Consider the following 14,236-nt stretch of genomic DNA (forward strand, 5'->3'; position numbering starts at 1 on the left):
GCCCGGCTCCCCGCCTCCCCCGAGCCCAGAGCTCCTCCCACTGCAGTCCGGCTGCCACCTAAGCGCTCTCGACCCCTGACCTCTGACCTGCTCCCGCCCCTTCTGGCAGCTCCTGTTGCCTCGTCCCCACCAAGCTGATCGCTTTGTTGCCGGTTAATTGTGGCTGACTGGAGGCCGGGGAAGAAAGAGCGGAGAGACAGTGTCGCTAGGAGGAGGCTGCCCCCTCCTCCCCCAGACACTGTGTTAGGGCCTCCTGACGACTCCGCCCCCAACTGGGCCCAAGATCCCCGTGGTCTCTATGCTTGCGGCCTCTGTCACAGTCACCGAAGCCCCCGCGGTGGAATAAGGGACCCGGCGGCCTTGGGCACAGAAGCATCTCCTGGTTTAGGCGGGCGGAAGGAAACCGTAGCCTTGGCGCTGTTATGGGTGTGGGGCAGGTTGCCCTGAAAGATCATTAGGTTAAAGCCGTGGCTTATTATCCTAGGGAGCAACCTCCTGGTTCTACTGTTTCACTCATTGCAAGCTGACTTTGCCCTTTTCCTGTCTCATCTCCCCTCTCTGACCCTGAGCTCTTCCAGTCCGGTCTGCTTTTTCACCTTAATAGCTCCCACAGTGCCTGCCTCTGAGAACCTGTTTGCTAAGTGATTGACAAGCTGCTGTACCCAAAACATTAGGCACTAGCCCGACTTGACTGGCCTCATCCCAAGAGCAATGTCCAGATTCATTTTTTGTTTGTTTGTTTTTAAGTCCAGACCTCTTCCACATCTTTAAATTAATCCTCTTTGTTTTTAATTAAAAAAAAATTTTTTTTTTACAGTTTCAGGCAAGCCTCCATGTCTGTCCAGATCACCGTAAGAAGGATTTTAAAGCAGAAATGCAAGGTGATTAACACACCTTCCCTGGACACCGGTGCATCATCTGTTTTCCAGATCAGGCAGTACCTGGCTATACTGGGAGAAACAAGACAGGGGCTTGGGGGTGCTCTGAGGAGAGGTTAGAATAGAAGCCCAGTACAAATACGGGGAATTCTTATAAGCAAAATCTTGTCATTAATGAAGTCAGAAAACCAAAATAATGATGACGATCTGTGATCTGTACTAAGATGCAGAAGAGGTAAATACCATCCTGACCTGTAGTCAGAAACGCTCATTTGCTGGCACCCATTTTGTGTCCAGTCTCCCTACCTCTTGGGCCTGATGTCTGCATTTCAGAGTTTGGCTTTGAGTTTGCTGCAGTGGAAAACAAATCTCCCACTTGTGACTGGGGAGAGAAGACCCAGGACTGGCCAGAAGCTGGAGTGAGGAAGGAAGAACCACAGCACGGTTATGAAAGAATTGACTGTAATGAATAGCTTTAAAGCCCTATCTGGTTGTGTCCTGGCAAACTCCCTTGGGGTCTCTCCCCCACTTTCCATTCTTCAGGCTGGCTGAACTCAGTCATTCCAAGAAAAGGGAGAGGTTGGTGGGGGTGGGTGGGAGAAGTGAAAAATACCATCCCAGCATCCCACTCCTAAGTCATTTGTTCATTCAGTAAATATTTCTTGAGTACCTACTATGTGCCAGAAGCTGTTCCAGGCCCTGAAAATCAAAACAAAACAGAGCCCCTCCAACCTTGCCCTGGTAAATCTCCACCCTCTTGGTGCTTTCACTCTGTGCTGTTTGTAGATGGTGAGAAGCATGTGGGGAGATAAATGGAGGGAGAAAACTGCCAGAGAAAAAGGAGGCCTGGACAGGAGGTCAGAAAGCTGGGGTCGGAGCAGGGGAACCCAGGAAGAGTCACTGAAAACAGAGGGCGCAGCCTGGGAGAGGCAGCGGGGTGAAAGTGCACTGGGTGGGAGGGCCCCTGATTCAGCACACTGCCCGGCTCCTGGAGAAGGGAACTCAGCCAGGCCAGAGGCCTCCAGAGAAGACCTCACCACTTGCTGAAGGTTTTATCCTACAGCTCTGGGCTAACCTGTTACCTGGGCCTCTGTGGAATTTTCTGGAGGATTCAGCATGCCGCAGCTGGCCTCATAGGGCTTGTCTCCATCAATGCTGTATGTATGAGGTCCTGCTATTTCCGAAAAGCTCAGAACCCAGGAAGGAGAGAGGCCCCCCCCCCACCAGACTGCCATGTGACAACCTACTGTGGATGGGTGGGTGCTGCCCCCTGGTGGTGCTAGGAGACCCTGCTCCAGACCTCACTGGGCTGCCGTCTTGGGAGAAAATGGGGCTGATAGGCTTCCGGTCAATTCCAGGACCTCAGGTATCTTTCCCATCTGGGACTTGGCCTGATCTCTCCCTTTTCCTTTCCTCCAAGATCTTGATGACCAACAGGTTTAAGCAAGACCACGAAGCAGTCACAGCTGGAAATTCCGAATTCCACAAACTTCTCTCCCTTTTCTTCACTTTCCTCCTCTGGATGCCCAGATTTCTTCCAGCTGTCTGGAAAGAACATCCATCTGGGAGCCAGTTCATGCTAAAGTGTCAGTCACAGTGGGTTTTCCTCAACAGGAATAAAGGTATAGCAAAGAAAAGGAAGAGAGCAATGTTTGATCCCAGAGTGGAACGGATGGGGGCTCTTTTAAGCACCTGTAGCCTTTCTAGAGCCCCCTCATATGAGGCCCTTGCTCTCTGAGAGCTGAGGCTGATCTGGCCAGTGGGAGGCTTGAGAGCCTGACATCAAAGCCATTTACCCTTCCTGATTGCCCACTGGGAGCTTGGTGTGGGGCTCAGCCACTTTGAGGTGACAGAAACTAGCCAATTTCCTCTCCATTTTTTTTCTGGACTCTGCTTGTTTTGAGGGGCTCCAGGCCTAGGAGCAGGCCCAATGGCTGCCAAGGCAAAGTCCTAGCCATTGATACTCACACCTCCCCCTTTTGGTATTCCAGCTCCTGCCAAGAACCAAACCCTCTTCCCTGAGGTCCAGGTCAAGGAGCCAGCATCCTTTCCCAGCCTTCCCTGCTTCCCAGACTGGTTAATTGAATTGCTTTATCAGTCATCATCATTGGGGCAGAGGGTGATAGAGCTTTTCCCCTCATGGAGGGAGAGAAGGGAGGGTGAGAGGAGGCTGAAACCTCCCGTGTGCTTATCACTTCACTTTATCCTACCTCCCACCCCCACCCCCAGGCAGCCTGTGGAGACTTGCAGGCTCCAAATCAAATGCTGAGAGCCTTCCCAGGAGGGGTCAGGGAAGAACCCAGACACAGAGGACAGCCCACGGGGCCTTGCAGAGGTCAGCTAGAAGGGCTCGGCACAAGGTACAAAGGTAGGGCTGAGTTGCTGTGAAAATCCTAGTGAAGGTGTATTTGGGGCTCTTGGGGAACACCAGAGATGGCCTTTGATGGCCCAGCTCTTAAAGGGAAAAGACCAGAAGGGTACAGGCTACAAGCTCAGGCCTGGCCAGGACTCAGAGCCTCATAAACCATGGACTTGGAGTCAAAGGTATAGAAGGGACCTGACTGTCAGCTCACAAGCACATTCTCCTTGACAGATTCCAGCCCTGTGGAGCCACAGTGAGTGCTGGGAGACTGAGCTAGGCCTGGGCTTGGGCCAAGGGTCAAGAAGGATATTGGGCCCACATGGCCTCTGAATGTAGAACAGTGTTCACGGGATCACAGGATCAGGGCAGCTAAGGGGACTCCCAGAGCCCTCCTGGCTCAAGGCTGCTGAGATAGACACCCAGGCCAGGTGCAGAGAGTGGGAGCACGCGTGCACACCCGGTAGCTCAGGGCCCAGCTGGCAAGACTCCTTGATACTCAGTGCTTCTCCATCTAGAAAAGTACAGCTTCCTCCCACCTGGGCTAAATTCCAGCAAAACTGGCTTATTCCATTAGAGTGGTTAATTAATCCTGATGGGTCCGGTCCCCTCCAGCGGTGTCCCAGGGAAAGGAAAGCAGTTGTCTGGAGAGGGAGACCAAAGTCTGGCTCCTCTTGGATACTCACGAAGCCCAGGGACTCTCCCCTGCTTGGGTCAGCCCTGGGAAGAACAGACAGACCCAGAAGCCAGCCAGCTCTGACCCAGGGAGCCCCAGGGTGGAGCTCTGCTCTACAGCTGGCACCGTGGCTCGCTTGGAGTAATCCTAATAATGGCTGGGCGGTTGTTGAGCGACACACATGGTCTTCTCCCCATTTCCCAGGGTTTCCACCCATGTAAGACCATGTAAGTAAATGCAGCAGTGTGCCTGGCTCCGGTGAGTGTGACAGTGACAGGACGTGCCAAGTCAGATTATTACTGCTTCTACAAGGCAGTAGAAGTACAAGGCAAGGGACCCCTGCCTGACCTTCTTTGTGTATTCCCAGTGCTTAGCACAGTCCTAGGCACTCAGAATACTTGGTTTATACTTGATGCATGGAATTAATGAGGCAGTGGGGTGAGGGTGGGAGGAGGGTGGGAGAAGGTGGGAGCCCTCCCTGTCAGCATCTTGCTCTACCGGAGGGTGCACTGGATTGGGAGAAACCCAGTCTTTGACCCCAATTTTGCCCCCACTTGGTTGACACTCAGATCGCTCGCAGCCCTTTGACTCCAACTCCGTGGTTTATGAGGCTCTGAGTTTCCCATCTCTGGGCCAGTTTCTGCAACTATTCTACGAGGAGGCTGGGCCAGATATGCACTAAGGTTTATATTCCGGTTACTGTCGCTATGAAATAAGTTACCCGAACTTCGTGGTATAAATCCAACAAGTGCTGTATTTTGCTGATGATTTTATGGGTCAGAAGTTAGGAAGGGCTGTCAGACAGTCCTGGCTTAGAGTTAGTTCTTCACGCGGCTGCAGGCAGATGTCAGCCGGGGCTGCAGACGTCTGAAGCTCAGCTGGGCGGAACGTTCACCGAGGTGTGTGCATGTGGCTGGCAGTTAACGCCGGCTGCTGGCTGGGAGCTTGGCTGAAGCTGTCGGTGGTACACCTGCAAACACTCGGCCTCTCTGGCACAGGCTGGTCTCAGGGTAGTTGTACTTCTTAGATGGTGGCTGGGTTTCCCCAGAACTCCCAACGGAAGTGGCATGACCAATTCTAATCTAGCCTCAGAAGTCACATAGCATGATTTCTGCCATACTCTGTTGGTCAAAGGAAGGTTTTGCTCACCCAGATTCCAGGGGAGGAGCATGGACTCCATTCCCTTGAAGTGTTAAAGAATTTGGGGCCTTTTTTAAAAAAGCCGCCGTATCCCTATGGTCTATAGAATCCTTCTCCTCTAGCCCAAGGCCCTGTGGCTGGAGCTGGCTGAAGCTGTGTAGCTGTTTATGGCTGTTTGTTGGGGGGAGCATGATAGTGTGAGGGATTGGGGAGACACCCACACTTCTGATACTCCCTTTCCTTAAAACAGTGCCTTCTCTCCCCTCCTTCCTTGGCTTCTTTGCGTTTTAGGCTTTCAAACTAGCTCTGGGAGAATGACTCACTGCAAGGGTGATGGGGCCCCCAGAATGAAGCAGGCCCCATGGACTTACTCCAGTTGCAAGAAGGAAGGAAGCTAATATTTAATGAGCACCTATTATATTCCAGTTTGGAAAGAATTCTATACTGGATTCCAGTAGGTTTTCCAGAAAGAGTTCATTTTTTCCTCCCAACATCTCTGCAAGGAAGCGTTGTTATTGTCATTCTCCCTATAGAAAGTGGAGGTTCAGAGGGTTCAGGGACTTGCCCCAGGTCATAGGGTTGGTGATAGAGTCATGATTCAAACCTACTTCATGCTACCTGCCCCGGGCAAGCATGCGTCAAAAGAAGTTGTCTCCGGGGCTTCCCTGGTGGCGCAGTGGTTGAGAGTCTACCTGCCGATGCAGGGGACACAGGTTCGTGTCCCAGTCCGGGAGGATCCCACATGCTGCGGAGCGGCTGGGCCCGTGAGCCATGGCCGCTGAGCCTGCACGTCCGGAGCCTGTGCTCCGCAACGGGAGAGGCCACAACAGAGAGAGGCCCGCGTACCGCAAAAAAAAAAGTTGTTTCCCATGCCCCCCTCATGCCCTCCTCTTCCTCCCTGTCTGCTCTCTATACCCAGGGCCCAAGCTCAGCCATTAACTTCCCCATCAGAACTTAGCTGTTTGTGCCCCACTCAGGCACCAGTGACTGAAGATCTCTGGCACCCTGGAATAGGCCTGTTTCGTGGGCAGCCACAAATTCTTTGGCCCCTTTCCCATCAACAAGTGGGATCTGTATGTCCTCCCATTAACTCTGGGCAGATGCTGTGACCCACAGAATATGGCAGAAGTGTCACTATGCCATTTTCCAGGCCCAGGCCTTAAGAAATTGACAGCTTCCATCTCCCATCTCTTGAATCGATCTCTCTGGGCACCTTGAGCCATCACATACAAGTCTGGCCACCCAGAGATGAACTGTGCTGTGGAATCCAGTTGTACATGCTCCTCTGGGGACAGTCTGAGCCCAGGCTGCCAGCTGTTCTCACTGAGGTGCCAGCCATTTGAATGAATGTGAGCAAGGCTACCTTGGACCCTCCAGACCAGGTCATCTGCCGGTTGAATACCACTGAGTGACCTCAACTGCCACTAGAAGAGCCACTCAGACAAGCCATACCTGAATTCCTCACCCCCAAAATCATGAGCTATAATAGAACGGTTGTTTCAAGCCACTAAGCTTTGGAGTAACTTGATACACAGCAACAAGCATTATCTCATTCAATCCATACCTGTCTTACAGACTAGGAAATTTAAGCTCAGAGGGGTTAAATAACTTGCCCTAGGTCTTTCAGGAAGCAGGAAGCCTAGCTGGCATTTGAACTTGAACTTGGGAAGTCTGACTCCATAACTCCCTCAAACCCAAGCATTTGTGATATCGCTTTTTAGTGGATCTATGTGTCCCTCCTGGCAGGAGCGTTGGCATTTCAACCCAAAACATTACCTTTAAACAAATAATTGAATTAATTTTCAAGGAGTGATATTTTTAGCACCAAGACATTCCCTGTTTAAGAGATATATGGGGAGATTTGAAGATGGGGGGCGGGGGAGGAGGGGTTCCCTTCCCCAAACTCAGGACAGTGAGTGCTGCTGATTTATTTATCTTTGTGTATCCATAGCTGGCACAGAGCTTGTTCATGGTGGATACTTAATAAATGTTTGTTCAAGAATAAATCAGCCCGCAAAAGAATAAGTGATGGAGTGGAGTAGACGGGTAAGTGGACCAAGACCTGGAGAGAAAGGTTTTCCTGCCATCTGGTGGCTATTCCTGGAATAACACTTTCTTCTCTGGCAGGAGAAGGAAATGGAATGTTCCCTGGGGGACTTTGGGGGTGTCAGGTATCAGGTAGCATCATTCTAGACTGGAGTAGAGTGCCCTGTGGTGGGGCCTCCCCCGGGATCCATACTTCTTGTCTCTTCCAGTGTCTGTGCTCCTTGAGGGTAAGCAAAGAAGTAGTGCTTCCCTACCCCCAGGTCGTTCTGTTCTGCAGAGCTAAGCATGCAGTAGGTGCTCAATAAATACTTGAGACTGAAATTTGTGGAAAAAAGGCAATGAACAGTCTCATATTTCACCTTTACCTTCTACTGAAGTTTGCAAAAAAGATAGCTACCTTGAAGAGAGGGGCCGTTCTCTCAGAACTTAAGTGGCCTGCTCCTGGCAAACCCTCAAGTCCCCGGCCATCCCCCACCTCAGTCTCAGGCCTCTGGACACTGGCGTCTTCCCACCTTCAGCCCCTCCCACCTTCCCCCTTGCAGAACTGACAGGCCTAGATGGCTGTCTTCCTGGCAGTAAGGCAGGGTAGGAATTTTCCCTACGAGGTCCCGTACACGGACACAAAACACCGTCCTCCCATCAGACGAAGCCTCATTTGCCTCATCTGGAAAAACTTGGACAACAGCATATCTCCCTCAGAGAGCTGTTGCTCTGTGACCACACGAGCTTAGATGTGTGAAGTACTTGGAATCCGTAAGGCTTCCTACCAGTGTATGCGGTTACCTATCCTGGACAATTCCTAGGAAAATAAACACATGCCCCTCTTCATCCTCCTCAGCCAGACAGCCAGCCAGCCAGGCAGCCCCCAAAGTCCCACAGCGGTCCTCACCAACCCATCCCATCCAGGCTTTCAACCCAAAGCCGCCCTCGGGATCCGCGGCCTCTCCCATCCCCTCTCCCCGATCCCAGAGCAGGTCAGAAAGGCAAGAGGGGTTTGGTAAGAACAGACACTTTATTGTACACCATGGGGGGTGTAGAGAGGAAGGAGGGGCTTCAGGGGTGACAAAGCCTCATCCCTTCCCCTGGGCTGAGTGGTCTGGACCCAGGGCTCTGACCAGCATGGGGCACGTGGACTAGAATTTTTCTGAACTTGCGCCAGAACCGAAAGTGACACCTGGCATGTGTGCTTAGGATGAGAAGGGACGCTGGGCCCTTCTCCCCCATCCCCAGTCATTAGGCTCCGGTGAAGGGGCAGCAGGCCCACCCAGTTTGGGGGCCTGGTGGGCGCTCAGGGAGTCGGGTGCGTCCCAACATGTACTCCAGTGGGAGGGGGGAGGTGCAGCTGTGAAGAAGCTAGAGGGCAGCCCCCTCCCCGTACTAGTGCAGGCCTGCATGGGCCTGGGACCACACAGCTTCTGGCCCCCAGCCTCACGGCCCGTAGGCTGAGTCAGGAGGGCCTCTCCTAACACTAGTCCCCACAGACTTTTTGCTCGAGGGCAAAAGCCAACCTGGCTGGCATCAACCTCTGTGCCCACCCGTCCACCCATCTGGGCCTCAGGCTTCATGTTGCCTCAGTGGAGTGGGCTCCCTGGGCAAGAAGCTGGTGACTGGGGCTGGAGGGCGGGCAGAGGCAGGACCAGCCACCAGGGACTCTTTCAGGTACACCCCTGGCCTGCCCTGCTCTGCCCCGGAGTCTGCTCTGTCCCCTGTGGGCACTGCATGGACAGCACCAAAGTCAGTGGGGTGGGGACCCTGTGCTGGAACATAGGGCCTGCCCCTCTCTGGCCACGTCCTGCTCCTCCAGGGAATCTGGGGCTGGATCTCTCTCCGTCAGACGCCCTACCTGCTCTTGACCCCATCGGCCCCATCCACTCCCAGCTCCCCTGAGGAGTGAGCAGAGGTGTGTGTGTGTCAGAAGCACAGGGGAGGGGCGGCTGTTCCCCCTGAACACTGTCAGGGACGTCTCAAGGACAAACACAGGACAGAGGTGTGGTGAGATGACGCCCTCTTGGGGTCTCACCATCTTAAGGAACCCAGCACTTTCCCCGGAGCTGAAGACATTGTGTCTCCAGTGGGCACAGCGAGAAAATAAAATAAATGTGGGGACTTCTCCCACTCCCCTAAGATGCCTCATTCCCTGTTTCTGGCAAGCCCAATGGGGTGAAGGCAATGAGTCACCAGTGAGAGGCATGTGCCTTTCCCAGGACATGGGTTTCCCACGGAACCCTGCCCTGAGGCCTCGCCTGACGGAGCTGAGAGGAGAAGGAGGTGGCAGGAGGGCGGCATGGCCTTCAGGAACGTGGTGAACACAGGGATCACAAGTCAGCACCCTACACGCACCCACTCCCACACGCACCCGCACCCACACCCACACGCACACACCAAGCTCGGGGCCCTACGTCTAATGGCAGAGACGCAGCAGGACAGGGCCCGGCCTACGGCAGCCGGCTACGAGCACTACCCAGCCCACGAGGACCAAGCTGACGGCCCCAGCTCAGCCGCCCTGTCACAGGCTGGCGTGATGGGGCCTGGTCCAGCCACACGCTACAAAATTAAAAATATATCAAATATACAATGAAAATAGATCTTTACAGCACTGAGGATGAAAAGAGTCCACCAGCCACAGTATAATATTGGGTTTGTCATTTAACAGCATTTACACCCACATGTACAGATTGAATATACAATAGAAATAGAATGTATAGAGTATATATAGTAGTGTCTTCCTGGGGCCTTGCTTTTCCTGTTGCTATTTCTGCTTGGGATTAGGCACAGGGCCAGGTAGGAGGTGCTGTCAGGTGAGGGGGCCTAAGGCGTGACGTGGTGTCCCAGAAGCTCATGTCTTTGTGGAGATGTGGGTCTCCCCCTCCCCCCACACACTCAGGAAGGATGGGTGGGGCTGAGAGGGCTGGAAATGGGAGCACGTGTGGGAGGAGGACGAGGAACGGAGGTGGCGAGTGGACCCCAAGGGGGGGGGCGGGGAAAACCAAGGGACTAAGGGGTGGAGGAGGGACCCCTGGGCCTAGTGTGTCCCTCCCAGGGCTGAGAGCAGTCAGGGGCATAAGAGTGACTCAGGACCCTGTGTGAAGGAGCCAGGCCTGCCCCTGCCCTGCCCACTGCAGCTCGCAAAGATGGAGGTTTGCTGTCCCAGCCAGTCTTCCTTCCTCCCCACCCCTCCTTCCTTCCATCCACCCATCCTTGCATCCTTTCATCAGTTCATTCATCTCTCTGCAGACTTCTGACCTCCAATCAGGTTCCAATCCTCTTAGCCTGCACTCCGAGGGCGGCCCTCTTCCGGGGGAGGCAAAGGTAAGTGTGGGTGGGGTGCCGCAGGGCTGGGCCCCAGGACAGAGGCCCGGCCCTCCCCCTGGGCAGCTTCCAGTGGCCACAGCACAGCCTGTGCCCCCCACACCCCGCCACGGGCCGGGCGGCTTGGGAAAGGTTTCCGAGGTATCCACACACGACGTGCACACCGGGTGGCTGTGCTTGTACAAGGAGAGAGGTGGCGGCCCAAAGGGGCAGTGAAATTATCTCCTTCCCAGGTGTGAGCCCCTGAACTCCAGGGACTGCCGCTCCAGGGCAGAAGCTGCCACTAGCAAGAAAGTCAGGCCCCTGGCGAGAGGGGAGGGGGTGTGCTTCACAGCTGTGCTCCAAACCATCTGACTTGTGCTGTGAGCCATCGGGTGTGCTCTGGAGACCTCTCCTGTCTCGAGGACAGAGGCAGAGGCCACGACTCTGGGCTCCCGGATGGGGGTGTGGGGAGAGGGCAGGCTAAGCTCTAATGGAAGTGGGAAAGGCTCTGGGGCCAGTCACTGCCCTACCAGGCAGGATGCGGGAGGACACCCCCCCACCCCAGGCAGGGCCAAGAACACTGGAGGGTCCACCTTGAGCCTGGGGCCAAGGAGCCCCCTCATCCCACCACCCCCGCTGCCAAGGCTCATGCTTGAAACCAGAGGGCACCATCTGCCTCACCAAACAGAACTTGGGGATTTCTGCAGACTCCATCCCAAAGTCTAAGCCCTGAGTCCTGGCACCTCTGCCCCATCTCCAACCTTAAACTGGGCACCTCTGGAAAGGGGCACCCCGCCCAACCCATCCCTGTGCCACCACCACTCCCTAGCAGCACAGACCTAAGGGACTCCGAGACCTAAGAACTGCAGGAGAGAGGGAGTGTGGAGTGACCCCCGGAGTGGCCACTTGGAGTCTCCCCTGTGCTGGGAATCGGGACGTCTGGGCGGTTCCAGTAACTCAGCTGTAGTTTGGTAAGGGGATCTCTGAAGGTTAGCTGGGTTGGGGGCCTAGACTGGGGGACAGAGCTTCTCCCAGCCCCCACTCAGATCTAGGAAGCAGAAGTCGGCTGGGACTGGGGTGGAGGATGAGGCAGGGCAGAGCCCCTCCCCTTGGGCAGAGGGCCTGGCCTGGAAGGAAAAGCCAGGCTGGGACACGTGGGCTGGCTGGGTATGGGAGGCGAGGCGGGCAGGGCGGGGCGGTGGTCACAGCTCCGACTCAGGGGTGCTGGCCAGGAGGTAGCCACTCCCATAGCGTCCATTGGGGTTGCCACTGGTCTCCAGGGGCGATGTGCTGCCGGGCCCCAGGTAGGAGCGGTGAGTGGGCATGGGGGAGGGCGCCTCGCTGGGCACCTTGCTGAGGATGAAGCGGGTCTCGTCGTTCTCCTCCAGGTTGGAGATGTCCTTCATCATGCGGCCCTTCTTGTAGGACACGGAGAGGGTGTTGGAGCCGTCGGAGAGCAGGTGGAAGTGCCGCAGAACGAACACCACAGGGATGGGCAGGACAGCCACGACGATGAGCGTGATCAGGAGAGCCATGGCCCAGTTAGGGAAATACAGGTAGCGCTCGGCAGCCTAGGGGTGGACACGGGTGAGGGCTGCTGCCCGCCCTGCCGCAGCCTCACCCTCTCAGACTCCAGGACAACTTCCCCGCCGCACTCATCCCGGCCAGGCACTGGCAGAGATGGGGTTCATCGGGGGCTGCTCCTTGGGTTAGCTGGTCCCCTTGGCTAAGGGCCTGAGCCTCCCTGGGTCTCAGCTTCTGCACTTGTAAAAAGTTGGGGTGGTTCCACTCCATGGACTCCACAGGGAGAGAAAACATGGGTTAGAAAGACTGGACAAGTGCGTTCACCTTTCTGACCCTCAGCTTCCCCATCTGTGTGACAGCGATAACACCACCTCTCTCTTTGGGTTGTTGTAAAGGTTACAGATCAGCTGTGCAAAGCCTCTGGCAGGGTCTGGCACTGAGTAGTTGCCCTATAAGGGGTTATCTCTACCACCTGTGGCATTAAAGGCCTGGAAAGAAGCCAATGTCCCTGGGGTTTCAGGCCCCCCGCCTCTCACCTCCTCCTTGATCCAGGCGCTGTAGCCCGGGGGCGTGACCCCCAGCTGGATGATGCTGGCCGTGGTGAGCACAGCCATGCACAGTGGAGACACGAACTTCCACATGTAGAAATAGAAGCGGTAGGGCTGGAAGCCCAGCATCTCCGTCAGCTCCTGCATGAACCTGCCAAGCACAGCGCAGGGTCCAGAAATTGGCACCCTCACTATGCTGGCACATGCCCCCCAGCCACCTCCTCCAGGAAGCCTTCACTGACCAGTCCCTCCCTCCCAGGCTATTACACTCTTCGCATTCAATACGTTATTCTGTGGCCCCACTGGCCTCTGAAAAGGCTCTGTCGTCCTCCCCTAACTTCCTCTGACGATGTCACGTCACACCTCACCCAGGGATATGATACAGCCCACAGGACACGCCCTGGGCAGGTGGACAGGCTCCAGAGCGCTTTGCTGGGCACCCAGCCCACCTGGTGCTGGCCTGGCTCTAGACTCCCCCTGCTGGAAGAGAGGTAGAAGTGCACATTCCTAGTGTCCAAAGGCGGAAGGCCGTCCTGACTCAGGGATGCCTAACCACTGGGCATGTGGGTGAAATTCCGGGAGGCTGGCAGGCTGTGTACATGAATGGCATTAAAAAAAAATCATCTTTACCTCAGTAACACCTAGCTGAAATCTTGCATTTCTTTCTAAGTGCAAGCAACAACAGTAGTATTAACAGTACCCAAGATGCTGTAAGTAACTGATTAAATCACAGATATTTCCCTATCACATTACAATTGAGATACCGACAAACATCATTTATGCTCATCACTGCTTTGAAATTACCATTGTTATTAGACCCACAGCTAGATCTTGTAACTTAATGCAGTAAAAATAAAGTACACGTATATTACTGTATCACAGATTTTAAACATTATTTTGCTAATTTTTAATATAACTAGTTTCCTATATAATCTTATATATTTTATCTTGTGCATTAAAAAATAACAGTCTGAGAAGGGGTACGGGGCTTCACCAGACTGCAGAAGAGGGAGAGCCTTTCCAGCAGCCTGTTCTAACCCCGGCTCACAGGGTCGCTCTCTCTTATCAGCCCGTTCCCTCCTGCACTCTAGGAAGTAGATGGCTGTAGCAGGGCCTGTGAGAGTCTGATTCTGAGACCAGGTCTAGACGTCGGGGTGGGTCAGGCTGAGTGGGTTAGAGGAGCCCTGGGCGTTGCTGAGGGAGTGAAAGGACTTCCTGGGGACACAGATTTGTCCTGAAATGAGGAATGAGGCCAGGGGCTGACAGTGTGTATAGGTTTCCCTGAGGCTCAGGCTACGAGACCCAATCCTTTCATATTGCTGAATTCTCTTACCCCACCCAAGCCCAAACTTAGGGCCCAAACCACACATTGTCTCATACTCCTTTGTAGCTCACTCTAGAACTATGAGTCAGGCTGCTGAAGTCAATGGGTTCTTTGAGGGCAGGGGCCTCTTGTGTACCCACCAAGGGCTTAATGAACTTGACAGAATTCTGAAGAGTTGGTACCCAGGAAAGGTGCTATGGTAGTTTAAGCCCATTCGGGATGATGCCAGCGCCTGAATCCGGAAGACTCATGTCCTCAGCCTGGCTCTCTCTCTCACCAGCCCAGTGGCCTTGGACAGTCGTGTCCTCTCTCTGAGACTCAGTTTCCCTAAGTGATCTGTAAGGGCACTTTCTGGCTGACATTCTGACTCTGTGATCTCCTGCGCCACTCATGAGCAGCCCTGGGAACACAGCACTCTCCAGGGAGTCATGATGGGTGGGATAGACCCCT

General features: G+C 54.4%; 1 protein-coding gene across 2 annotated transcripts in view; it reads right to left on the reverse strand.

The window, feature by feature from the left end:
• Positions 1 to 11,468: 11,468 nt before the first annotated feature.
• The window catches only part of SLC6A17 (solute carrier family 6 member 17), a 31,363-nt gene continuing 28,595 nt past the window's right edge, over positions 11,469 to 14,236 (reverse strand). For both annotated transcript variants that reach the window (XM_024742117.1, XM_024742116.1), the window contains exons 10-11: positions 12,451 to 12,613; positions 11,469 to 11,961 (exon numbers count right to left, since the gene is read on the reverse strand). In XM_024742117.1, coding sequence (XP_024597885.1) covers positions 11,593 to 11,961; positions 12,451 to 12,613 — 532 coding nt within the window. In that variant the 3' untranslated portion in view covers positions 11,469 to 11,592. The remainder of the gene's footprint in view (positions 11,962 to 12,450; positions 12,614 to 14,236) is intronic.

Source organism: Neophocaena asiaeorientalis, unplaced genomic scaffold (genome assembly GCF_003031525.2).
Source record: "Neophocaena asiaeorientalis asiaeorientalis breed wild unplaced genomic scaffold, Neophocaena_asiaeorientalis_V1.1 scaffold35, whole genome shotgun sequence".
Lineage (NCBI taxonomy): Eukaryota > Metazoa > Chordata > Mammalia > Artiodactyla > Phocoenidae > Neophocaena > Neophocaena asiaeorientalis.